This window comes from Procambarus clarkii, chromosome 67 (genome assembly GCF_040958095.1).
Source record: "Procambarus clarkii isolate CNS0578487 chromosome 67, FALCON_Pclarkii_2.0, whole genome shotgun sequence".
NCBI lineage: Eukaryota > Metazoa > Arthropoda > Malacostraca > Decapoda > Cambaridae > Procambarus > Procambarus clarkii.
In genome coordinates this window covers 30042346-30069141 of record NC_091216.1, presented here as the reverse complement: position 1 = coordinate 30069141, position 26796 = coordinate 30042346, and the positions used below count along the sequence as shown (strand labels likewise).

General features: G+C 45.6%; 1 protein-coding gene across 7 annotated transcripts in view; it reads right to left on the bottom strand.

The window, feature by feature from the left end:
- Positions 1 to 23888, bottom strand: part of LOC123767583 (uncharacterized) — a 95263-nt gene extending 71375 nt beyond the window's left edge. For 4 of the 7 annotated variants that reach the window (XM_045757336.2, XM_069310609.1, XM_069310608.1 and 1 more), the window contains exons 1-2: positions 23792 to 23887; positions 13267 to 13785 (exon numbers count right to left, since the gene is read on the bottom strand). In XM_045757336.2, coding sequence (XP_045613292.1) covers positions 13267 to 13311 — 45 coding nt within the window. In that variant the 5' untranslated portion in view covers positions 13312 to 13785; positions 23792 to 23887. Of the gene's footprint in view, positions 1 to 13266; positions 13786 to 23769 lie in introns of all 7 variants that reach the window. The other 3 variants (XR_011223946.1, XM_045757341.2, XM_045757337.2) reach the window with 2 other exon arrangements.
- Between the last annotated feature and the right edge of the window lie 2908 nt (positions 23889 to 26796).

Genomic DNA, 26796 nt, shown 5'->3' with positions numbered 1-26796 from the left:
TTGCTCATTATGTTGACAGATGTTTAACTTGTTTACAGCACAAGGGACATGTTTCAGGACCTAATCCAATTCAGGTGTACCCAGCAACTAAAGCTCCTTGGGAACGAATATCGATGGATTTATTGACAAATTTTGCGGAAACAGAGAAAGGGAACAAACATTTGCTTGTAATGGTCGATAATTTTTCACGGTTTTGCGAACTAGTTCCTATCCCGAACAAAACAGCAGAAACCATAGCCAGCGCATTCCATGACCAAATAATTTGTAGATATAGTATGCCTAAAGTAATCCTTTCAGATAATGGACCAGAATTCAGTAATAGTATTCTAACTAGCTTGTGTGATTTATATAACATCAAAAAATGTAGCATTATGCCTTACCATCCGGCAAGTAATGGACTAGCTGAACGTACTAACAGGAAAGTGTTAGATGCCTTGAGAGTCACGTTGAATTTTGATAACAACAATTGGGATGATTTTATACCCTTAATTCAGTGTGCTATAAATTCTTCAATTAATGTTTCTACTGGTGACACACCTCACGCTATTCTTTATGGTACAGATAAGATCCTCCCTAATGAATTGATTAACGTACCTCCTACTCCCTTATATAACGTAGATGATTTTGTTCAAGTGAAGCGTAGACAAATGCAATTAGTATTCAAGAAAATACGAGAACAACTGTCCAAAGCAACAGCCGAGTTCACTCTAGCAAGGAATGCACGAGCTAAACCCAGTAAAATAACTATTGGATCTGTAGTAATGATACTTAACCAACACAGGTCTGGTCCTATGTACAAGTTAACTAAGAAATTTTTGGGTCCATATAAGGTAATCGAGCTTATTAAAGGTAACAAATACAGACTTAAGAACTTGTTAACAGGAGAGTATATAAATGAACATTTAGACCACATGAAGTTAGCTAAAATGACTGTTGACGAGACTGATGAGGAAGATGACAATGAACTTACCCAGACAGATACTCCTACTCGGACACCACCTCCTGTGGTTGACAGACCACTGGATGTTCAGCAACCCCATACTAGCAATTATAATCTTAGATCTAGACCTCTCGTTTCAACCGTGCACTCACCACACGTCCATTGGCTAGATGTTAACGAGGATATCTCTCAAGATGATAGTTTGTCACATGAAGTTTCATCTGTTCCGGACCTTCAGTCAGAGCCAGAGTTGTATAGTGCTCTGGATGAGCTAGGTGTAGATATCCGCAGAATTTATAATTGATTGCACTCTGCAGTTATTCTGTTTTTTTTTTTCAAAACAATCATTTGCAGTATTTCTACCACATGTGTCTTATTATTACCATTATATATAATGTATAGTTTTTCTCAACTTTATTTTGTTATGAATTAGATGCCATTGTCAAGTCTACTACCATTTGTATTTTTACAGTGCTTGTCATAAGAGTTATTATTGTTCTAGCAACCACATTGTGGCCAGTGAATCCTGACTGCTATCACGCAGATGTTAGTCTTCTTGATCCAGGTCTTGTATATGCTTGTAAATATATTGCACATTATATATATTGTACATTGGTCTTGTAAATATATTTTATATTTCGAAAAAAAAAAAAAAAGAGAAAAAAAAAAAATTATCTATCTTGAAATTCAATTGTGGTTGTTAGGTCAGAACTTTGTTCTATTAATGTAATAATTGTTTAATTTTGTATGGTTTTCAAGCACATGCCATTGACACATGTTAATAATTTTGTTTAGGCAATACCTTGAGTTGTATTGTTCATATCTGATCAGTAGACATACACATGTTCTTAATACTCTGATTTAATCAAAGCATTGTTACCATGATTTTCACCTATTATGATGAATTTTTTTTTGGTGCATATATGCCGAGTTGTTTGTATTACGCACACCTGATCTTCTTTCAATGTTTTATTATGCAAATTTCACATGTAAGCCATTATTGTATGCCACCGAGGTCCTTTCAGTATCATTGTAACTATATAGCTAGCCAGAGCTTGTCGACAAGGGACGTCGACTTGGTAGCGTGTCCGAGCGGTGTTATACTCAAAATTCTGTCAGTTGAAATGTAACCAATCACAGGCAAGTAGGCCTCTGACGTCATGCCAGACAGAGGAGCATCAAGCATGCTCCCAGCAGCCTCAGTTATCCTCACAGACCCAGAGTAGGTGGACCTCGGCTGGCCAGTTATACACCTGTTTGCCTCACTCAATAAATATATACAGAAGCGACTACTGTGTCTACATTCAACCCGAACAAGGCAAACGAATAACTGTGTCAAAGGCTTTCCGACAATCCAAGAAAATGCAGTCCGCCCAGCCTTCTCTTTCTTGCTTAAATCTTTGTCACCTGGTCGTACAATTCTATTAAGCCAGTCAGGCAAGATTTACCCTCCCTGAAACCATGTTGGCGATTTGTCACGAAGTCCCTTCTCTCCAGATGTGTTACCAGGTTTTTTCTCACGATCTTCTCCATCACCTTGCATGGTATACAAGTCAAGGACACTGGCCTGTAGTTCAGTGCCTCTTGCCTGTCGCCCTTTTTGTATATTGGGACCACGTTCGCCGTCTTCCATATTTCTGGTAGGTCTCCCGTCTCCAGTGACCTACTATACACTATGGAGTGTATGTAATTACCTAAGTGTAGTTACAGGATGAGAGCTACGCTCGTGGTGTCCCGTCTTCCCAGCACTCTTTGTCATATAATGCTTTGAAACTACTAACGGTCTTGGTGTGTGTGTGTGTGTGTGTGTGTGTGTGTGTGTGTGTGTGTGTGTGTGTGTGTGTGTGTGTGTGTGTGTGTGTGTGTGTGTGTTTATGTATCTGGCTCTGTGTGTGTCTCTCCATGTCTTCATGAAGGGCACAACTCATTCTGTTATGACAAGATGATTGCTATGTTGATGCTTAGGGCCAAGGCCATACAGACACACACACACATTAAGAGGGAGCAAATCATGACCATCAGAACACACCGGCGGGAAGGTTTGGAGAAGGACAGAGTGCACAAGTTGAAGTGATAAGGTCTAGGTCCTAGACGTGGCCACGCTGTGCATGGTCACGAGTCTCGGACCCACTAGTGTGGCCCCGTGTAGGTGTGGACATGTGGCCTCGTGTAGGTGTGGACATGTGGCCTCGTGTAGGTGTGTACATGTGGCCTCGTGTAGGTGTGTACATGTGGCCTCGTGTAGGTGTGTACATGTGGCCTCGTGTAGGTGTGTACATGTGGCCTCGTGTAGGTGTGGACATGTGGCCTCGTGTAGGTGTGTACATGTGGCCCGTGTAGGTGTGGACATGTGGCCCGTGTAGGTGTGGACATGTGGCCCGTGTAGGTGTGGACATGTGGCCCGTGTAGGTGTGGACATGTGGCCCATGAAGACATGGAGGTGTGAAGAGTGTGGTCGGGTGGCCACGCTCTGGTTGCTGGTGTGGTCAGGGATGGAAGTTAACAAACAAGTTTCTCTTTAGACAAGGTCTCCGGCAGAGTTGATCACCCCTCCACCCCTGCTCCCCTCCACACCTCTATGGCTCTATGGGCCACTCTTGCCTTGACCGGGAGCCTGGCAAGGTGGCTAGACAAAAACTATTGTGGATATATGTTGTGAAAGATATTTTGACGATATTTCATTTTTATTGAGCTGTTCTCTGTGTTAGATCTGTGTTAGTGTTTTGTTTATGATGTTCATAATACATTATTACCATGTATATTGGGTCCCCGGCGGTGACCGGGTCTCTCTCTCTCTCTGGCTCTCTTGCTCTCTCTCTCTCTCACGTACCCTCCACGTGCCCTCCACGTATCTTCCACGTACCCTCCACGTGCCCTCCACGTACCTTCCACGTGCCTTCCATCTCACTCCACCCTCCAACTGTGCCCCCTCGCTTGGTTTTCCATAGTAAGATGACTGTCCGTGTCCATCTCCAGACGGTATCTTGTACATTGTGATCACGTCCCCTCGTCTCCCTCAGTGAGTAACCACCAGGTACACAGTGAGAGGTGTGGTCGACCTCTCCGTGACTATTCCTTGGAGGCTCCACACCGTCCTCGGTAGCCCTAATGACCTCGAGCCCTGCTGATTTACGGAAATTGGGCGTTATTATTATTGTTAATATTGTTATTAATGTTCGTTTTGTTGTTGTGGGTTATTGTTAATATTCGTATAGGCGGATGTTGGCCCGACCACAGAGCCTGAGTCAGCCTCTGGCTCAGTGACACCATGGGGAAACACAACCAGTCTTACTCTCTCTCTCTCTCTCTCTCCCTCCTTCCCTCCCTCCCCCTCTCTCTCTCTCTCTCTCTCTCTCTCTCTCTCTCTCTCTCTCTCTCTCTCTCTCTCTCTCTCTCTCTCTCTCTCTCTCTCCCTCCCTCTCCCTCCCTCTCCCTCCCTCCCTCCCTCTCCCTCCTTCTTTCTTTCTCTCTCTCTCTTCTCCCTCCCTCACTCACTCCCTCCCTCCCTCTCTCCCTCCCTCTCTCTCTCTCCATCCCTCCCTCCCTCCCTCTCTCTCTCTCTCCCTCCCTCCTTTCTCTCTCTCTCCCTCCCTCCTTTCTCTCTCTCTCTCTCCCTGCCCCTCTCTCTCTCCCTCCCTCTCTCCCTTCCTCCCTCTTTCCTTCTCAAACCCTCCCTCCCTCCTTCTCAAATCCTCCCTCCCTCTCTCTTCCTCATACACAAGCCTCCTGGCACTTGGTAACTTCAGCGTTTATATAAAACAATGTTCTAGTATCTATTTATCTATCTCTGTCTCTGTTTTTCTCGGTCCGTCTTTCTTTTTTTTTTGTTTTTTAATTAAGATTAGGAATTATGTTGATGTTGCTAATGAAGCTTCACGCTAAGAGATATACTTATATACTATATAAGATATACTACATCAGCTCCTCTAACGTCTAGTCCTCAATAACGCATTTATTTGATCAACAGACTTCAGGTTGTCTGCAGTTAGGCCCGACGTCACGTCTTGGGAAGCCATTGTGAACATTTGCCTCGTACATAACAGTAGGTCCGGCGGCATCTATGCAGAGTTGAAGGCACTTAAACAACAGAATAATCAAATAGAAAATAGCCTTGATATATATAATAGAATATACAGGCAAATTGAGAAACTTGTGTAATCTTGGCATGAACATACAGGCACAGTTATACAAGGCTCTAGTCCAGGCTCATTTGAAATATCCTCTAGTACAACTGTAACCTTGAAGGAAACTAACATGCAAACACTATAGGCAGTGCTAAAAAGTGTCAAAGTGAAGCAGCACAACGTCCCATACTGACCGACTTTCGCCCTCCTGAGCTAAGGTATGCTGAACTCTGTAATTACTATATGAGTACTGGAACAGTTGATATATTGGACTTCTATCCAAGATTGACTATGTAATATGTCAATTTACAATGTAAAAAACCGTCCACCACGTGACTAACCACATCAGAAGACCCTAACACTGAGCCACTGAACCTCAGACCACAACAGCTTTCAATTGTAGAAGTCAGTCAGATTTCAAATGTAGATATGACGGAGCCCAATAGGCTCTATTACCCCTGTTGCATTGACAGTTGAGAGGCGGGACCAAAAAGCCTAAGCTCAACCCCCCCCCCCCCCGCAAGTACAACTAGGTGAGTACAGCTCCCTGTCAAGAGAGAGAGAACTTCTCTGTCAATCACACACACACACATCCGTCACAGCCAGGCGGACACCAGCCTAATGAAACTAACTCATTAGTCCAGATTTCTAAACCTTTCCTTCACCTCCACCTCTCCATCTTCTTTACTGAAAGACCTGGTGAGTGACAGGAGGGCCCGCTGGTGAGAGTGACAGGAGGACCCGCTGGTGGTGAGACGGTGGGAAAGGGTGGGGGGTTGGGGGGTTGGGGGGCGGAGGTTCAAAGGTGGGAAGGGGAATGCTGGAGCTGGCATGCAGGAGGGAAGGGGGTTTTGTTCCGTGTGGGGGAGGTGGGGGCACGGAGAATTGTTTGGTGATGGGGGTGAGGGGAGTCCTCGTGCTCTCCTGAACACTTAAGAGCCTCGGGTGTGTGGGGGCATGACCATCCCCCCTACCACCACCTCCCCGCCACCCCCTACCCCTACCCCTGCCCCTACCACCACCTCACCTGCGGGCGCTAAAGGAGCGCCTCTGGACACACAGGATCCAGAGATCCTGTGTAGATCCTGTGATCCACACAGGATCACAAACACCAACACAATAACACACAATATACACAACGGAAGTGTGAACTGCTTGGCAGTACTGTGCTGGGTCTCCCAGACACTTGAGCACGTGACAACACCTCAAGGTTGGACTTGGCCACAACAACAAAACAGACCAAAAAGTCCGTCCAACTTTAAAAACTAGACCGTATAACTTAACGTTGATACAAATGTTAAATAGAATTATAATATTACCAAGAAAACAAGGTTAGTATCGTAAAAAAAAACTGGTAAATCAGGTAAAGTATACAAATAACAAACAAAATTAAAAGGTAAATAAATAATTGTATTAAGAAACAAACAGGTGAGCAAGTATGACCGAGAGGAAAGCTATCGTACGCGTTATTTCGCAGACTGCCAGACGCAAGAGCAACAATCACCGGTCACTGGGAAACTTGTCAGCAAAAACTGTCAATGTTAACGTACTGTCTGGAAGCTTCACCCTTCTATAGCTCCACCGTCAAGCTCGCTATAATTATTGTGTCCACTTAACGTTATCTCCAGTCTAAGCTCCACACGTAAAGTGGGAATGTCTTAAGTAAAGACTTTAGTACATGGGAGAGAGAAGAGAATGATGTTACTGTGTCAACAGCGACCAGTATTAACAATGTCGACTCATCGCAGATGTAAATTGCCTTGTATATATATATATTAAATATATATATATATATATATATATATATATATATTAAATATATATATATTATATATATATATATATTATATATATATATATTATATATATATATTATATGTATATATATATATATATATATATATATATATATATATATATATATATATATATATATATATATATATATATATAATCACCACCCACGAGATGGGTATGTGGTGCATACTGAACGAATCAATTCCAATGTGTAGAATGTTAATGTGTGAGTGAAGTGTATAACAGTTTGACCTTCGTGTATGTGACTGAACCGCTAACTTTGGTAACCTTGTTGAGTCTGAAAGAAGTATATATATACATTGTTGAGCTTATACAGTCCTGCGGGATGTATATACAACTTTTTGAGTGTATATCTGTAGTGAGTCATACAACTTGTTGAATATCATACCTGAGTGTATACAATGAAATAAATGCTAAATGTAAAGGAAACATATATACACATTGAGACATGAATGTGTAGAAATGCTTGCTTCAACGTTAAGGCTCCATGCTGACATTCCGTCAGCAGCACTTACAACACACGCCGCGCCTCACGCCGCGCCTCACGCCGCGCCTCACGCCGCGCCTCACCCCTCACAAAGTCATAATCCCTCCCCACCCACACACCCCATTTACTCGTCTTAAAACAAAATTGTCATATATGGAGAAAATCTTAAAATGCACATGTAGAACTGATGAGGGTGGTGTCCGGCCTCACCCGAGGAGCGGCGGGGCAGCGTTCATGATGGCGTCCGCGCCATTTCTCATTCAAAACGTGGGTAACGGTAGCGGCCCGGGACACACGAGTGAATAACGGTAGCGGCCCGGGACACACGAGTGAATAACGGAAGCGGCCCGGGACACACGGGTGAGGGACGGGGCACCGACTTCTCACCGTCGAGAAGGTCGGTCGTATGACAATGGAAATTACAATATATAATCGGCAACTAGAACTTTCTACTGAAAAAAGGCTGGTCTCCGGCCGTCACCCGCCCGTGTCTTATAATTACCTGCCGCTCCGGCCTTACTGGAGACCTGGGGAAGGTTATGGGACCTCTTCCCCCTCCACAGGCTCTTACATGTATGTCTATACGAGCTAGATATCTCGACCATATTTAGTGGCTGGGTTTTGGGGCTGCTCTTGCCTCTGGTGTGCGTGTTCTGTGCTGGGGAACTTCTAGTGGTTCCTCACTAGAGGTTCTGTGACTGTACAAGAAGGGGATCCTCTTGTACAGTCGTGGCACTTGTGCTCTCTAGGTCACCTCTCACATCTCCTGTGACGTGAGTCGCCTTGCTTCAAGTCTCGTGGTTCAACTCAACTGACGAAAGCTCAGGTCACAAATCGACAGTTAGGAGTGTCAGGAGTTATAATTAAAGGAGTATATGAGGCAGGAAGATATTCAACAGGCTCGAGAGAGAGAGAGCTGGAGAGTGGTGGACAAAAGAGCAACTAGCCCCACGGTTAAGGACGGTAAAATAACCATCAAGAACACATTGGTTAAGGCGTCGAACCCCGCTTTGATGTTTTGCAGGTGAATTGGTGCACGGACGCAGACGGCAGGAGAGTCAAGCGTCACAACACTGAAGGAAAATATTATTTGTTGGAGAATAACAGGTACGGTATAAGGAGAGGGACCTGCTCCACAGGTACGGTATAAGGAGAGGGACCTGCTCCACAGGTACGGTATAAGGAGAGGGACCTGCTCCACAGGTACGGTATAAGGAGAGGACCTGCTCCACAGGCACGGTATAAGGAGAGAGGACCTGCTCCGAGGATGCAAGAATTAAAATTAGCAAATATTTTCAGTGAGCAAGGCTAGGTGGACGACAGTATGGATAGTTTAATTTGTCATAGAACAGAATGAGCAATTTATTATCAGGCAATGGTATTAGCCCTATTGCCTGCCGGGTTGGGCCAGGTTAGACATGGAGTGGCTGGGCTAGGAAAGTGAGAGTTGCATGGAGTCCGGGACACCAAGGTCAGAATGGCTCTAACCTGCCCCATCCACTCACTCTCCCATCACTCCCTCACTGTCACACACTCTTCCTCACTGTCACACACTCTCCCTCACTGTCACACACTCTCCCTCACTGTCACACACACTCCCTCACTGTCACACACAGTGAGGGAGGAAGACCTGTGGAAGGAAGAGGAGGTGGTGGTGTAGCTCTGCTGGTAAGAAAAGGCTGGGATTTTGAGATGGTTATTCAGGGCTGTGAAGGTTTCAGTGACTACATAACAGGCACCATAGCAACTGGGGACAAAAAATTATAGTCGTAGTCATATATAACCCGCCACCAAATGACAGAAGACCCAGACAGGAATATGATACAAAACAACATTTTTAGAACTTAGTATACCACCTATGTCAGACCAATCCTGGAGTATGCAGCCCCAGCATGGAGTCCATATCTAGTCAAGCATAAGACTAAACTGGAAAAGGTTCAAAGGTTTGCCACCAGACTAGTACCCGGGCTGAGAGGTTTGACCTACGAGGAGAGACTACGGGAATTAAACCTCACGTCGCTGGAAGACAGAAGAGTTAGGGGGGACATGATCACCACGTACAAGATTCTCAGAGGAATGACAGGGTAGATAAAGACAAGCTATTGAACACAAGGGGCACACGCACTAGGGGACACAGGTGGAAATTGAGTGCCCAAATGAGCCGCAGAAATATTAGAATTTTTTTTTTTTAGTGTCAGAGTGGTTGACAAATGGAATGCATTAGGCAGTGATGTGGTGGAGGCAGACTCCATACACAGTTTCAAGTGCAGATATGATAGAGCCCAATAGGCTCAGGAACCTGTACACCTGTTGATTGACAGTTGAGAGGCGGGACCAAAGAGCCAGAGCTCAACCCCCGCAAGCACAACTAGGTGAGTACAAATAGGTGAGTACAGGTATGATAAAAACAGGTATGGCAGAGAAAGAGGCCAGGAGTTATTGCATTAGACAACCAACAACTAGAGAGCGGGGTGGAAGAGCTAGAGGTGGATGGTGCAGGCACATATAGGTGAGTACAGAGAGAGAGACAGCAACTGCGACTGGCAGTATCCTGGGACATTAAGTGGTGGTGCACCTAGGCTCCACTGGTCCAGATACCGCTCAAGGCCTTCCTCTCCCCCGAACATGCTCACTCGCTTACAACATAATGCTGCCAATATGACCAGAATATACGCAGCGGAAACATGTTGTGTGACGCCCTAAGGCGCCTCACTCTGAGATACCTGCTGACAATACTTGTGTTGCTGCAAGCAGTACTTAACGGTCCAAGTTGTACACCTCTGTTGGGTCTTCCTTCACTCTGGAGTGACCCACACACAATACCTCTGTTGGGTCTTCCTTCACTCTGGAGTGACCCACACACAATACCTCTGTTGGGTCTTCCTCCACTCTGGAGTGACCCATTCATAAGGTCATAGTCTCACCTACATGTCCGCGTTACCAATTGTACAACAAAATAGTCTAATCCCGAGTGCATCGTAAAACCAAAGTACGGAGGGTGTATGGTACGATGCTTAATTGTATGGTAATAATTACCTGCCTCTATAAAGGTTTAAGTATATTGCTACAATCACTAATAATAATACAAATAATGATCATTATGAAGAGTGCCATGATGCCTACTGGAAGTGTGCCGTGTAAGGACAAGGGACCCCACTGATAACACAGTTGCACTACACCAGTATACCATACATGCATCAACTATCAACACCATATGCCAGACAAGTATATTCTGTTATGCTATATCTCTACATCTGAAAAATAGAATCTTTAAGCAAGGTTGGAAGCCAGACTCATTAAACTTGTTAGGATACTGTCATGGCCGGCCCCATTGGCCCATGGCGACCCCCATGAAGGCAGTAGAGAGTGGTAGACGCAGAGTCCGTAGAGTAATACCGTCATTACAAAAGTCAGATATTGTGATGCATAACACATGTCCTGATGCCAGAGCTTTCATTCTGGGAACCTCCAACATTTAGATGGCGCGATCTTTATCCGGTGAATATGAGACCCGCCACCAGGGCGACGCTGGGTACCCCCAAGCTTGTAGGTGCCGGGAAGTGAAGATGTTTATAGTGACGAGGGTCGTGTGTAGTGTGGACGACTACAGTGACGAGAGTCGTGTGTAGTGTGGACGACTACAGTGACGAGGGTCGTGTGTAGTGTGGACGACTACAGTGACGAGGGTCGTGTGTAGTGTGGACGACTACAGTGACGAGGGTCGTGTGTAGTGTGGACGACTACAGTGACGAGAGTCGTGTGTAGTGTGGACGACTACAGTGACGAGGGTCGTGTGTAGTGTGGACGACTACAGTGACGAGGGTCGTGTGTAGTGTGGATGACTACAGTGACGAGGGTCGTGTGTAGTGTGGACGACTACAGTGACGAGGGTCGTGTGTAGTGTGGACGACTACAGTGACGAGAGTCGTGTGTAGTGTGGACGACTACAGTGACGAGGGTCGTGTGTAGTGTGGACGACTACAGTGACGAGGGTCGTGTAGTCGTCCACATGCAGCTCACAGTTGTCCAGTACCATGATCTACTTAGTGTTACACCCGTGAAATAGGTCACGCTGAAGAGTGTGACAATGTATTAGTCCAGCAGTGAGCGTGTATTATCTCGTAACTACAACACCTTTGGTAATAAAGGTTTACCAGAGTTGCAATTAAGAACGGGGTTCACAGTTTAGGGCAAAATTATTAAGTAACGATTGATTATCTGACAATAAACTGTTCAGTAAAGTAGAATTGAAATGTTTAGCACAAACACTAATGTAATATTTAACCAGGATCAAAATTACCATAATTGCAAAGTGAAAATGTTAAGTCTGATATTTACAACCCCCGAAGTGAACACGCACACGGTAAACAGTGAACACGAACACGGTAAACAGTGAACACCCACACGGTAAACAGTGAACACGGACACGGTAAACAGTGAACACCCACACGGTAAACAGTGAACACCCACACGGTAAACAGTGAACACGGACACGGTAAACAGTGAACACCCACACGGTAAACAGTGAACACGGACACGGTAAACAGTGAACACCCACACGGTAAACAGTGAACTGAGGCAAAATGCACAAATGCCACAGTTAAGGTAACAATATGGCGATCTAGACAACAATGAACTCTGGACCTTTTTCTGCAGCCGGGCACAGTGTACGCGTCTCTGTCCTCTCCAACCGATAACCACAGAATTACCTGCTTATTCGCAAACAATTTGTACTTAAAAATGTGTATATCACACATCAGTGTAATTAGGCTCTTTAAACGAGTAATGGGAGTACGATAAGATGGGTTACTTACAGTGGTGCAACCCGTTCTCGCACTTGCTTAGTCAATATTGGCTTATTTAATAAGTGCATATGTGACATACTAATTGATTGTGAATATTTTAGTTTACCTTGAAAAGCTTCATAGTAAACACCGACCTCACCTAACCTTCTTAGTATGTTAAGATAAGCATCTTATTGCTTCTTAATTACAATTATTACTTAACCTATACCGTTGATAGGTTAAGTAATAATTGTAAATGTGAGAGGTAAAGGGAATAGGTAAGGAGTCACCCATAGTAGTAATGGCCTCTAAGGGATGGAGTAGCGTAAGGGGAGCCTTCCCTAGTGATAACCACGATAACAGCCTTCATTGATATGGTCGTAGTGAAGATGGCAATGAAGTAAAGAAGTCGTCACCTTTCACTCGTCTCAATGCCCTTAGTGGTAAGAACAGGTGACGTTGTGTGTGACCTTATAGAACACCAGACATCCTTGGTGGGCTGACCTTTCCACACACTCGCAGGTCTTGTGCCACTAACGTCTTACAACACCGTAAACATCTACAGTGCGGGAAGTTTATGAAACTCTATACTTCCTGCACTCTAAGGGCCTGAGCTATACATGTGTACACACAAACGTCGCCATGAAAACAGTTGGGAAACCCACACTGCATTCTTTACAAAATATAAATGCTATAAATGCTTTACAAAATTATCCTCCATGCTATAAAAACAAAAATGCCAATGATAAGTTGGCTGTTCAAATAGCACTGCAACAATCAAAGGAATTTACTTAAGCTAGCTAGCCAAGCGTAAAGAGCTTAGGCTAGAGCTGGAGGGATAGGCTACAGTACACCATCAACCTTCTCTGTGACAACCCATCACTTCAAGTACTTTACCAAAGACACACAGTATGGGTCCTACATATATATACACACAACTGGAGTGCAAATACCCCTTACCAAATAAATCTTGCGTCATTTATCACACAAAATGTATCCAAAACATACAGCTACATATTTACCTGAAATCAATTCACTAAGTACTCTACATCACTATAACTTACGTACATGGGAATTTTAAGGAATATTATGTCAGAAGTTGGTGCAACTTACCCCATTTTCTGTCAGATCCAAATCTTGAGTCTTCCGCCAACGCATCCTGGTTCATGGCAAAGTCTCCTCTGACACAGTATGGAACCTTGTTTCGTTGATGGCTACCCGTCGCTCTCCAACACAAGTTTTAAGATGTATTTTGATAGCGGCGTGACCTGTTGCTCCGTTGACGGCATGTAAGAGCTCAGCTGTTAACAGTAGCGCAAGCGTTTTGTTCTGTTGATCCTAGACCAGCCGTTAGCCTAGGCTAATAGCGGCCTAGAACTGACTTAAGAGGCTACGGGATATTATGGATGAAAGTAGCCAAGTGAAACAGTTCACCAGACCCATGGTTGGTGGCAAGTCCGTAAAGGTAGCACCACCACCCGACAGATGGTTGGGGTCGTGGGTAGCCTGCTTGTCGCTGCGGGGTCAGTGGCATCACTCCGCCAGGGTCTGCCACCCAGAGTATGGCCTCACCACTCTAACTTCTACCATTTTCATAAATAGTTCAGAGCTTACATACATGCACTTTTATGCCTGGAATTAAACTGCACTTGAGATCATTTTATAAAGAAATAAATACTTGCGCAAGATTTCAACACAAAAATAAAACAGTATAGCAAGCACACGGTTGAGAAGCCATCACACGCTCCTCATACAAATCTTCAAATACATATTGAGTATTTAGCGTCCGTTATACACTCGGTACACTGTGGCTCAATACCCAAATGAGCCAGATACATTAGAAAGAATTTCTTATCAGAGTAATTAACAAAATGGAATGCATTAAGCAGTGATGCGGTGGATGCAGACTTCATACAGTTTCAAATGTAGATTTGACAGAGCCCAGTAGGCTTCAGAATATGTACACCAGTTGATTGACATTTGAGAGGCCGGACCAAAGAGCCAAAGCTCAACCCCCCCCCCCCCGCAAGCACAAGTAGGTGAGTACACAGTTATATTTAAATACAAAGGAGGGATGGATTTTTCAGGGTAAAGCACCAAGCCATTACGACTGTATAGCACTTGGAAGGGATTAGGATAAGGATTTGGGATGGGCCGGGAGGAAAGGAATGGTGCCCAACCACCTGGACAGTCTGGGATTGAACGCCGACCTGCATGAAGAGACCTGCTGCTACAAGGGGCGGTGCACGTCACGTAGGCTACTCACAACTCTGGCACCAAACCTTGTTTGTTGTTCCAGCTTTTATGACGTCACCGTCATCCCAGTAACCGTGGCGGACTTTATGTAATTTCATTTATTATGCTGATATTCTTGGCCAAGAAGACGGCAAGAATCACGTTGTCATGAAGCATACATTTCTTGTTGATATTTGTGTTGCTTGAAGTGATGCAGTCATCGTTGTGGTGAACACTCACTTGTTGAACTGAAATGTTGATTCACTTTTGCCCTTCTCTCTCTGCGCTGCTCCCTTCCTCCCACAGTTTTCCATAACTGTTCTTCTGCACTGAGTGCAATGTGTACTGGGAGAGTAACAAGCAGATGGAGTGTAATAAGTACTGTTACTGTTTTATATGTACTATTTTATATATTTCTCCGTATCTTGTGTAGCCTTGGCATGTTTAACGCCCCCAGCCTTTTTAAATGGAAGGCTATACTTCATGCCTTATATTATATATATACTACTGCCACGCTAAAAGAAAACTTTCTAACATCTCTATGACTCATCTGAGTTTCCAGCTTCCACCCATGCCCCCTTGTTCTGTTGGTATTCCGTGTGAACATTTCGTCTATTTCCACTCTGTCAATCCCCCTAACTATTTTGTATGCTACTATCATATCTCCCCGCTCCCCTCCTTTTTTATAACGTCAGGTTTAATTCCTTCAGTCCCTCTTCATATCTTATTCCTTGCAACTCTGGGACTATTCTCGTCGCAAATTTGTTAACCTTTTCCAGTTTCCTAATGTGTTTCTTTAGGTGGGGGCTCCATGGTGAGGCTGCATAACCTAAGACTACTAGTCTCACGAAGGCAGTGTACACCGCTCTGAATGCCTCCTTTCTTAGGTTTCTGAATGAGTTTCTAACATTTGCACGCGTAGAGTACGCTTCTGTCGTTATCTGATTTATATATGCCTCGGGAGTTGGGTTTGATGTTACGTCCACTATCAGGTCCCTTTCTTGAATCGTCACAGGACGGTAGTTTCCCTTCATTGTGTACTGTCCCCCTAAGTCTTCTGTCACCTGGTCCCATTTCCATAACTTTACACTTGATCGTGTTTTACGGGCTATTTATGCCCGTGCCACCTCTTGGGTGGCTTAATATTCATCAATCTGCTCGTGTTGAACTACAGTAGCCATTTCTCTGATCATCTCTGCAGTTTGTTCAAGTCTTCTTGGAGGATCCTACAGTCCTTATCTGTCACAACTCTTCTCGTTAATTTCGCGTCTTCCGCGAACATCGACATATAGGACTCGACTCCTGTAGCAACCCGTTCTCGCAAATTTAATAAGTCAATATTGACTTATTAAATATGTGCATAGGTGACATACTTAACATAATAGATACCCTTAAAAAGATTCATAGAAAACACCGACCTTACCTAACCTACTTAGTATGTTAAGATAAGCATCTTATTGCTTCGTAATTACAATTATTACCTAACCTATAATAGGTATAGGTTAAGTAATAATTGTAATTACGAAGCAATAAGATGCTTATCTTAAGATACTAACAAGGTTAGGTAAGGTCGGTGTTTTCTATGAATCTTTTTAAGGGTATCTATTATGTTTAGTATATCACCTATGCACGTAGTTAATAAGTCAATATTGACTTTACGAATTTGCGAGAACGGGTTGCCTGTAGACATGTCGTTCACGTATATTAGAAACAGAACTGGTCCCATCACCGACCCTTGAGGTACTCCACTCATTACGGTTCGCCAGTCTGACTTCTCGCCCCTGACTTGTTACTCTCTGGCTCCTGCCTGTTAAGTAGTTCCTTACCCAAGCTAGGACTTTTCCGTTTACTCCCGCCTGTCTCTTAAGTTTGAATAGCAGTCTCCTGTGCGGTATTGTGTCAAAGGCTATTTGGCAGTCTGCCCATCCTTCCCTGTCCTGCCTTATTCTTGTTACTTAATCATAGAATTCCAGATGATTAGTTAGGCATGATTTTCCTTTTCTGAATCCATGTTGGTGTTTGTTTACATACCTAATTTTATCTAAGTGTGTGCCCAGTCTTAACCTAATTATTCTTTCAAGTACTTTACAGGGGATGCTTGTCAATTATACTGGTCTGTAGTTAAGTGCCTCTTCCCGATCCCCTTTCTTGAAAATTGGTAGTACATTTGCCTTCTTCAAGCAACTGAGCAACTTTCCCCTTCGTAAGTGACCCATTATAGATCCTTGCCAGAGGCACGCTGAGGGCCTGCGCTGCCTCTTTTAGTATCTACGGTGATACATTGTCTGGTACAACTGCTTCAGTCTTATCCAGTGTTGTCAGCTATTTCAGTACCTCCTCTGCTGTCACCTCTATATCTGTTAGTCTTGGGTCATCTCTTCTAACAATGGCGCTACGCAGGCTCGGTTGTAAACACTCCATGGAAACTGGTATTCAGTATTTCACAGACTTCCTTTTCACTTTCTGTATATGCTCCTTCTGTTTTCCTTAGTCTTGTCACTTGGTCGTTCACCGACATTTTCCTTCTTATATGACTACGTAGTAATTTAAGTAACTTTTTCACTTTGTGAGAGAGAGAGAGAGAGAGAGAGAGAGAGAGAGAGAGAGAGAGAGAGAGAGAGAGAGAGAGAGAGAGAGAGAGAGAGAGAGAGAGAGAGAGAGAGAGAGAGAAGAGAGAAGAGAGGCACCAGGAGGGTGAAGACATGTCGTCGGGGACAACAGTTGCCCAGTATTGATTATCCCACCACCACCGTGGAGGACCGAGGCTGACCCTGTATAGTGGCTCTGGATAGAAATCCTCAACTCACTCAGAATTATAAGAACATTAGACATTTAAATATATATATGAAACTTTTCGGACACTTATATCGATATTTTGGCAAATTTGCAATTATTGTAAGCGGCAAGAGCCCGCAGGCAATGGTAGAGAAGTACTATGGTCACCTTGGACGTGCGCATCGGTCTTCAATTTTTTTAAACCGCTTTTGCACGTTTCAGAGATAAATAGATCAACAAATATTAATCCCCGTCAGCTCTACCTTTCCACCGCAGTTCACTGGGTGTGTGCGGGGTGCATGAGAGTTAGTTTAGTTCATTTAGTATGCTAGTTACACAGTTTTTAGTGAATCATTGTATCAGTAGTGGGTTTTGGAGTGTAATGGAGGTGGAGCAACCCGTTCTCGCACTTACTTACGGTCAATATTTGCTTATTTAATAAGTGCATATGTGACAAACTAAAATATTCATAATCAATTAGTATACCTTGAAAAGCTTCATAGAAAACACCGACCTCACCTAACCTTCTTAGTATGTTAAGATAAGCATCTTATTGCTTGTTAATTACAATTATTACTTAACCTATACCGTTAATAGGTTAAGTAATAATTGTAAATAAGAAGCAATAAGACGCTTATCTTAACGTACTAAGAAGGTTAGGTGAGGTCGGTGTTTTCTATGAAGCTTTTCAAGGTAAACTAAAATATTCACAATCAATTAGTATGTCACATATGCACTTATTAAATAAGCCAATATTGACCGTAAGCAAGTGCAAGAACGGCACGCCCTCACCGCTTGTAATGAGACAAAACCAAAGCTGTTTGTAACTAGATATAACGTTGTTGACTCTCATATCTTATTAATCCCGGGATTTGGGATTTATTATTATACACCACTTAACATTAAAGTTATTATTGTTGCCACTACCACCGCTTAATTAGCTTCTAATTACTGTTGAATACTTTGGATTAATTACTCTAATATCTATTGATAATTACCTGTGATCTTTGATCACAGGTAATTAACTGCCATTGATCACGAAGGAAAGACAATGACTCACTGGAGTTGTCTGAATTTCGGCTTCCAAGGTTTGAAAACTCGACTGATAACCGATGGCTGTTATCGAGTACCTAACCCCCAACACGAGCAGCTCGTCCTGGCAGGTCTCATGTGACGGGCGACCTCTCAGCCATCTTAGATAACTAACCACAAGAAGCCCCAGATCGTAGACGTCAAAACTACCACAAGTAGTCTCCAAGTTCAGCAACTTACATGTGCCGTGAACTAGTTTTATTATTTGATTTACTTATCATGCACTTATTATGCATCCACCCGGAAGGGAGCCGGTCGGCCGAGCGGACAGCACGCTGGACTTGTGATCCTGTGTTCGATCCCAGGCGCCGGCGAGAAACAATGGGCAGAGTTTCTTTCACCCTATGCCCCTCTTACCTAGCAGTAAAATAAGTACCTGGGTGTTAGTCCGCTGTCACGGGCTGCTTCCTGAGGCCTGGTCGAGGACCGGGCCGCGGAGACACTAAAAAAAAAACAAAAAAAAAAAGCCCCGAAATCATCTCAAGATAACCTCAAGATAACCCCCTTCCACAGAGGGGGCGGCGGAGGAGAGATTACAATGACCCACATTTACTACCTACAGTTTGCAAACTGGGGACATTTGGATAAAATTTCTGGTAGTAGATACTTTTTTATGAGATTTCTTGAACATTTTAAAGCTGTCTTTAAATTCATGTACCTTTTGCACTCCATCACATAGTGACAAACGGTAATGTGAATTTTTTTGCTGACACAGTTTACATTTGGTCAGGTCTACATCAGCAAGAAATGCGGATTTCCAGAGATACTTATAACTGAATATAAGCCGAGCAGTAGTAACATTTAGGAGTCTGCTGGTTTTATTGGATGATCCATAGATGTGCAGCTATCCTTGCATGATAGTATGATGATAAGTGGAATAGCTAATGTAGATTTCACTTTGCCTCAGATTCCACAGGATGGGTATGGGGGTGTACTACCGCTCACAGGATGAGTATGTAGTCCACTACTGCCCACAGGACGGGTATGGGATCCGCTAATGCCCACAGGATGGGTATGGATCGAGTGCATACTAATTAAACTAAACTAAAATTGTCCGCTCTAGGAAGCAAGGACTAATACCAAATATTTATATACTTAAATTTTATTGTTGTCAAAGTTATTACCTGTTTAGCGCTGAGCTCTTGGTAAAGGGCGTGGAGTGCTTCACAAGAGCCGTCACACCACCACAGTCATGTATAGTGTACGTGTTCCGTGGTGTTGATGGCCGTCCATGACCACGCCTTAAATATTAAGCATCACTTAGGGAAATATAACGAGATCTTACGGGGATAACGGCGAGGAAGCTGCAAGCAAGGCGTTACACCGCCTCAATACCCATCAAGTTCAAGTTCAAGTATGTTTATTGAGACAAGAAAGAAATACATCTCAAAGGGATAGAGTAGCTTAGGCTATTTCTACCCCCACCCCCCAATACCCATCATTAATTCACGATTTCAAGTGAGGACAGATTTGACGAGCACACAGTTGCTCTGAACACTTTAACTGTCGCCTCTTCTGACCTTAACGATCTCTCACATCACACTATAAAGCCCTTTTATATGTGTGGAGAATGGTTAATATTTTTAACTGGTGCACTTTTCGTCTACAAGTGTTCTAGCTTAAACTCGCTTCCATTTTTTTCTTTGTCGGGGTGCAGAAAGCCTGTCGGCTTATCGAGGCTACCTTAGGCTACATATTTATGCCTAAATCTATATTCTCTTGTGCGCAGGCGGGAGAGATACATAATAATTTACACGTGGATAGTGCTAAAGGGGCTGGTCCTAAACCTGTACACAGAAATAACACTACATGAAACCAGAAGGCATGGCTGGATGTGCAGAATACCCCCCGTTGAAGAGCAGAGGTGCAACAGGTACTCTGAGAGAGAACTCTATCAGCATCAGAGGCCTGAGACTTCAATACGCTTCCACTACACATAAGGGGCAGAACTGGCCGATCCCTCACAGTGTTCAAGAGAGAACTAATAAGCACCTCCAAAGGATACCTGATCAACCAGGCTGATTCATACGTCAGGCTACGAGCAGCCGCGTCCAACAGCCTGGTTGATCAGTTCAGCAACGAGGAGGCCTGGTCGAGGACCGGGCCGCAGGAACGCTAAGCCCCGAAACCATCTCAAGGTAACCAACCACCACCCATCACTCCCGCCTGTGTGATGAGTCCATTGTGAGTTCTTGTCTCCTGTGGGGTATTGTATCCAAGGCTTTCTGACCAGTCCAAAAATATACAGTCCGCCCACCCTTTTAAGTAAGCTCTCAACATGTAGGTGTACAGTATATGTTTGTATTTGTATACAGGGTATTAGAAGCTGGTCAGAATTGCATTTCTCCTTTGTAAACGCACATTCAAGACTATGTAAAAAGACACCTCGAACACTGTTTATGTAGGACAGACGTAAATCTGTGTATTTATGTTTGTTGGTTAGATTAGCATTTTAAAATAACTACAATCACCTTCTGTGGTTCATTGTTCAATAAATCAATGAATTATAAGTTTCACAGATCTTTAATCCTGTCCATGGAGGACAGAAAAAATTTATATATGCTAATTAGCATTGTAAATGTTCGGCCACGTTTGTGGTAGAAAAAAAAACTCTACCTAGTCTGATCTCAGTCGCCTGGTGTTAGAACTATCGGGTTTGTAAGATACGATTTGGCATGGTGTTACCGTGACAGGAAGGTAGCTATATTATATATTTATTTATATATATATCAGGGGTGGTAGAAGTACTAGCCTTGTGTGTCAATGCCTACGGGGGGGGGGGGGGGTAGTGAGCTTAGCCCTCTGGGTCACGCTTCTTGATTGACCACTTGCTTCCTAATCGATCTGACTGACGTCATCTAAACCTATTTCTCTCAGCTGAAAACGGCTATTCTTGGACATCTTATCTATTCCCCTTAGTATTTTCTATGTTGTTATCATATCTGGTGGAGGCAGGAACCATCATGGTGGTGGAGGAGGAGGCAGGAACCATCATGGTGGTGGTGGAGGCAGGAACCATCATGGTGGTGGTGGTGGTGGAGGAGGCAGGAACCATCATGGTGGTGGTGGTGGAGGAGACAGGAACCATCATGGTGGTGGTGGTGGTGGAGGAGGCAGGAACCATCATGGTGGTGGTGGTGGTGGAGGCCGGAACCATCATGGTGGTGGTGGTGGTGGAGGAGGCAGGAACCATCATGGTGGTGGTGGTGGTGGAGGAGGCAGGAACCATCATGGTGGTGGTGGTGGTGGAGGCAGGAACCATCATGGTGGTGGTGGTGGTGGAGGAGGCAGGAACCATCATGGTGGTGGTGGTGGTGGAGGAGGCAGGAACCATCATGGTGGTGGTGGTGGTGGAGGAGGCAGGAACCATCATGGTGGTGGTGGTGGTGGAGGAGGCAGGAACCATCATGGTGGTGGTGGTGGTGGAGGAGGCAGGAACCATCATGGTGGTGGTGGTGGTGGAGGAGGCAGGAACCATCATGGTGGTGGTGGAGGAGGAGGCAGGAACCATCATGGTGGTGGTGGTGGTGGTGCTGGAGGCAGGAACCATCATGGTGGTGGTGGTGGTGGAGGAGGCAGGAACCATCATGGTGGTGGTGGTGGTGGAGGAGGCAGGAACCATCATGGTGGTGGAGGAGGAGGCAGGAACCATCATGGTGGTGGTGGAGGAGGAGGCAGGAACCATCATGGTGGTGGTGGTGGTGGAGGCAGGAACCATCATGGTGGTGGTGGTGGTGGAGGAGGAGGCAGGAACCATCATGGTGGTGGTGGTGGAGGAGGCAGGAACCATCATGGTGGTGGTGGTGGAGGAGGCAGGAACCATCATGGTGGTGGTGGAGGAGGAGGCAGGAACCATCATGGTGGTGGTGGAGGAGGCAGGAACCATCATGGTGGTGGTGGAGGAGGAGGAGGCAGGAACCATCATGGTGGTGGTGGAGGAGGAGGCAGGAACCATCATGGTGGTGGTGGTGGAGGAGGCAGGAACCATCATGGTGGTGGTGGAGGAGGCAGGAACCATCATGGTGGTGGTGGTGGTGGAGGCAGGAACCATCATGGTGGTGGTGGAGGAGGCAGGAACCATCATGGTGGTGGTGGTGGAGGAGGCAGGAACCATCATGGTGGTGGTGGTGGAGGAGGCAGGAACCATCATGGTGGTGGTGGTGGAGGAGGCAGGAACCATCATGGTGGTGGTGGTGGAGGAGGCAGGAACCATCATGGTGGTGGTGGTGGAGGAGGCAGGAACCATCATGGTGGTGGTGGTGGAGGAGGCAGGAACCATCATGGTGGTGGTGGTGGAGGAGGCAGGAACCATCATGGTGGTGGTGGTGGAGGAGGCAGGAACCATCATGGTGGTGGTGGTGGAGGAGGCAGGAACCATCATGGTGGTGGTGGTGGAGGAGGCAGGAACCATCATGGTGGTGGTGGTGGAGGAGGCAGGAACCATCATGGTGGTGGTGGTGGAGGAGGCAGGAACCATCATGGTGGTGGTGGTGGAGGCAGGAACCATCATGGTGGTGGTGGTGGTGGAGGAGGCAGGAACCATCATGGTGGTGGTGGTGGAGGAGGCAGGAACCATCATGGTGGTGGTGGTGGAGGAGGCAGGAACCATCATTGAGATGGTGGTGAAGGAGAAGGCAGGAACCATCATGGTGGTGGTGGAGGAGGAGGCAGGAACCATCATGGTGGTGGTGGTGGTGGTGGTGGAGGCAGGAACCATCATGGTGGTGGTGGAGGAGGCAGGAACCATCATGGTGGTGGTGGAGGAGGCAGGAACCATCATGGTGGTGGTGGTGGAGGCAGGAACCATCATGGTGGTGGTGGAGGAGGCAGGAACCATCATGGTGGTGGTGGAGGAGGCAGGAACCATCATGGTGGTGGTGGAGGAGGCAGGAACCATCATGGTGGTGGTGGAGGAGGCAGGAACCATCATGGTGGTGGTGGAGGAGGCAGGAACCATCATGGTGGTGGTGGAGGAGGCAGGAACCATCATGGTGGTGATGGAGGAGGCAGGAACCATCATGGTGGTGATGGAGGAGGCAGGAACCATCATGGTGGTGGAGGAGGCAGGAACCATCATGGTGGTGGTGGTGGAGGAGGCAGGAACCATCATGGTGGTGGTGGTGGCGGCAGGAACCACTTTAAGGTCACAATAGCCATTAAGAACAGACAAAAGAAAGCGAAAAGTAATGATAAACACAATTGTTCAAAGCTGAGCAACCTAGGTAGAACAAGATATACTCTAAAATGCAGGAAGGAGACGCAATAGTGAGTCCCGCTTCCCCGTGACCGTCTAGCAGGAGAGTACAGTATTAAAGGTGAGAGTGGCGGCGTTAGGCCGGAGCTGAGTCCCTCAGAGCCAACACGTGCAGATCAATGTGGCATTCTTCCAACACTCACATACTCAACCATTAATCTTATATTTTCTCGATAAAATACAAAATATTATGAAAACAATTAACATTTAAAACATTGCCAGATAGAGAAAAAAAAATTTGTTCATTTGTTTCTGCGCACTTGCAATTACTAAGGTACACACGAGCACTAGGTGTATATGTATCCAGGGAAGCGTGTGGAGGAGTTGCGCATACACTAGCAACGAGGGCTGAGCCAGGACTGTACGAACGCCACCCACCCAACCTGTCCGTACGCTGCCACCTGCTGGAAAAATGACGTACCGGACCACCTGACTCGTAATACATCACTTAGGTCATTCACAAGTGGCCGAGGCCCTTTACATGCTAGGAGCTCACTGTCCTTGTCATTCACAAGTTCTCTGGCACCTCTGGTACAAGGGAGTAACTATCCTTGTGAAGCATAATTTACAGGGCGACTTGTCTACTGGGAGGCGACTATGGAGGGTGATTGGTTCTCTTCATGTTGACAAGTGACTGACTAATCATGAGGAACTGGGAAGTAACAGATTAATAACCAGTATGAAAATGACTACTTGGCCTGTATAAAATTATTTTACGGCTGACTGTATGGGACGAACTGAGTGTGAAGGTGACGAACAGTCTGGGACGAACTGAGTGTGAAGGTGACGAACAGTCTGGGACGATCTGAGTGTGAAGGTGACGAACAGTCTGGGACGATCTGAGTGTGAAGGTGACGAACAGTCTGGGACGAACCGAGCGTGAAGGTGACTGGTACACAGGGATATTGTACGCCTCTCTTCCTCTCACATTGTGATAAATCCAAGGATAGTTGGACACATTAACATGGAGGAGAAGTTTGAATGTGTGGAGAATTCAGTGGGAGTCTGGAGGCTTTCATAGTAGAGCAAGGGGGCGCGAATACGCTGAGTTGAAATGTTGATCGCTAAAGGTGCAACAGGTACTCAGAGAGAGAACTCTGATGCTGATAGCGCTGAGACCCGCAGCGCTGAGGGGTCTCAGATGTTACCAGTGATGAAGACATATGCCACCTATTGGAGCTGAACACTATGTAGGTTGTGAGACTAGAACTGAAGCCCCGTGAGGACTACACGATTACATTAAAGCTCACTGGATCAGGAGAACTGCCAGCAAGTTGAAAGACAGCCAATGTAGTGCCAATATACAAAATGGGAGATAGGAGGTGCTAAACTACAGAACAACATCCCTCACTTGCATACTAACGGGTGGTTCATGGTTTCCGGGTCTGTTATCGATTAACGTACCGAAATTCGTCTGCATCGACCCCAGAATAGACCGTAAGCAGGAGGCTGGTATAGGGCATCATAAGAGACAACACATATGGCATCATATTTATAAAATCATAGCAGCTCGAAAAATTGACGTGATGTCGAGGCCAGATTCACGAAGCAGTTACGCAAGCACTTACGAACGTATCCATCTTTCCTCAATCTTTGACTGAGGAAAGATGGACACGTTCGTAAGTAACTGCTTCGTGAAATCTGGCCCCGGGACATCACGTCAATTTTGCAAGCTGTTATGATTTTTAGTACATTAGGTTTTGGCCGTAAGGGATTTATACGTCAAAATGCGATGTGCAGTCTACGAGGACGGGCTGGAAAAGTAGCAGCTCACAAATATCCGTTTTCTATACGTTGGTTGGTTAGGTTAGATGGGTGGATTGTGCGCGGCCGTTTTATTAGCCCTTATTTTGTACTCTGTGGCAAGCCATGAGAACGGACTGGCTGGTGGAGTAGATTTTTAGAACGAGAAGAGAATTATAGAAAGTTTACACGCGAGAGAGGAAAGTCTTGATGGGAATTGTGGTGTTATTTTTTGTTTTGCTCTTGTAGCTATTGTGGAGGGGGAGCCAGTGTGTGGAGGGGGAGCCAGTGGGTGGAGGGGGAGCCTGTAGGTGGAGGGGAAGTCAGTGGGTGGAGGGGGAGCCTGTAGGTGGAGGAGGAACCAATGGGTGGAGGGGGAGCCAGTAGGTGGAGGAGGAACCAATGAGTGGAGGTGGAGCCAGTAGGGAAAGTGGAGCCTGTGGGTGGAGCACTCCAGGGGTGGGGACGCCCTGATCAGCACCATTCCACAGCAATATTAAAGAATGTGAAGTTGCGTCAACTTTGTCCTTGCCGTCAGGGCGCGCACCTGGCAGTGTCTTATAAGTGATGATACTCTTCATATCGAACTTCTTAATTTATCCATTGGCTCTTATTATTTATATCTTGTTTTTGAATTAGAATGGCATAAGAAATGGTTAATGGTTGCATTTTTTTTTTAAGAAATCGTCAAGGTGGCAGTTGATTGTACGTCTGGCAGCGGTCGTCCGGCGCTGGTCCGGCGCCAGTGGTGCCAGACGCTCACTAACGAAATTTGGCAGGGATATATTCACCGGTATGTGGATCTCCTATTTCTCGGTGTACTTACACTGAGTTTACTTTAATCTATGCTCAGCCCTAAAGTATATTTTCTGGTTGGTTAGATTATATTGCGGTGGCCTTAATAACCCTTGCATAGTTAATAGGTGTGAATTAAGTCCAACGCCAAATCAGACACGTTGCTGCTCCCCGCTCGTTACTAAACTACTTCCTTAATACCTGCGCTGTGGCAGGAACACGTGGGCACAAAACCAACAGGAAAGTAAAGCTTTGTCGTTGGCAGCGTTACTCCTATGAGTAAACCTCCAGGTATAGTACATTGGTCCAGCTCCTGTGAACAGTGAGGAACCCAGATGGATTGTTGTTCCTGTAACTTGTACCAAGATGCAGCTGTACACAACACTGGTGGTGCACAACACTGGTGGTGCACAACACTGGTGGTGCACAACACTGGTGGTGCACAACACGGGTGGTGCACAACACTGGTGGTGCACAACACTGGTGGTGCACAACACTGGTGGTGCACAACACTGGTGGTGCACAACACGGGTGGTGCACAACACGGGTGGTGCACAACACGGGTGGTGCACAACACGGGTGGTGCACAACACGGGTGGTGCACAACACGGGTGGTGCACAACACGGGTGGTGCACAACACGGGTGGTGCACAACACGGGTGGTGCACAACACGGGTGGTGCACAACACTGGTGGTGCACAACACGGGTGGTGCACAACACGGGTGGTGCACAACACTGGTGGTGCACA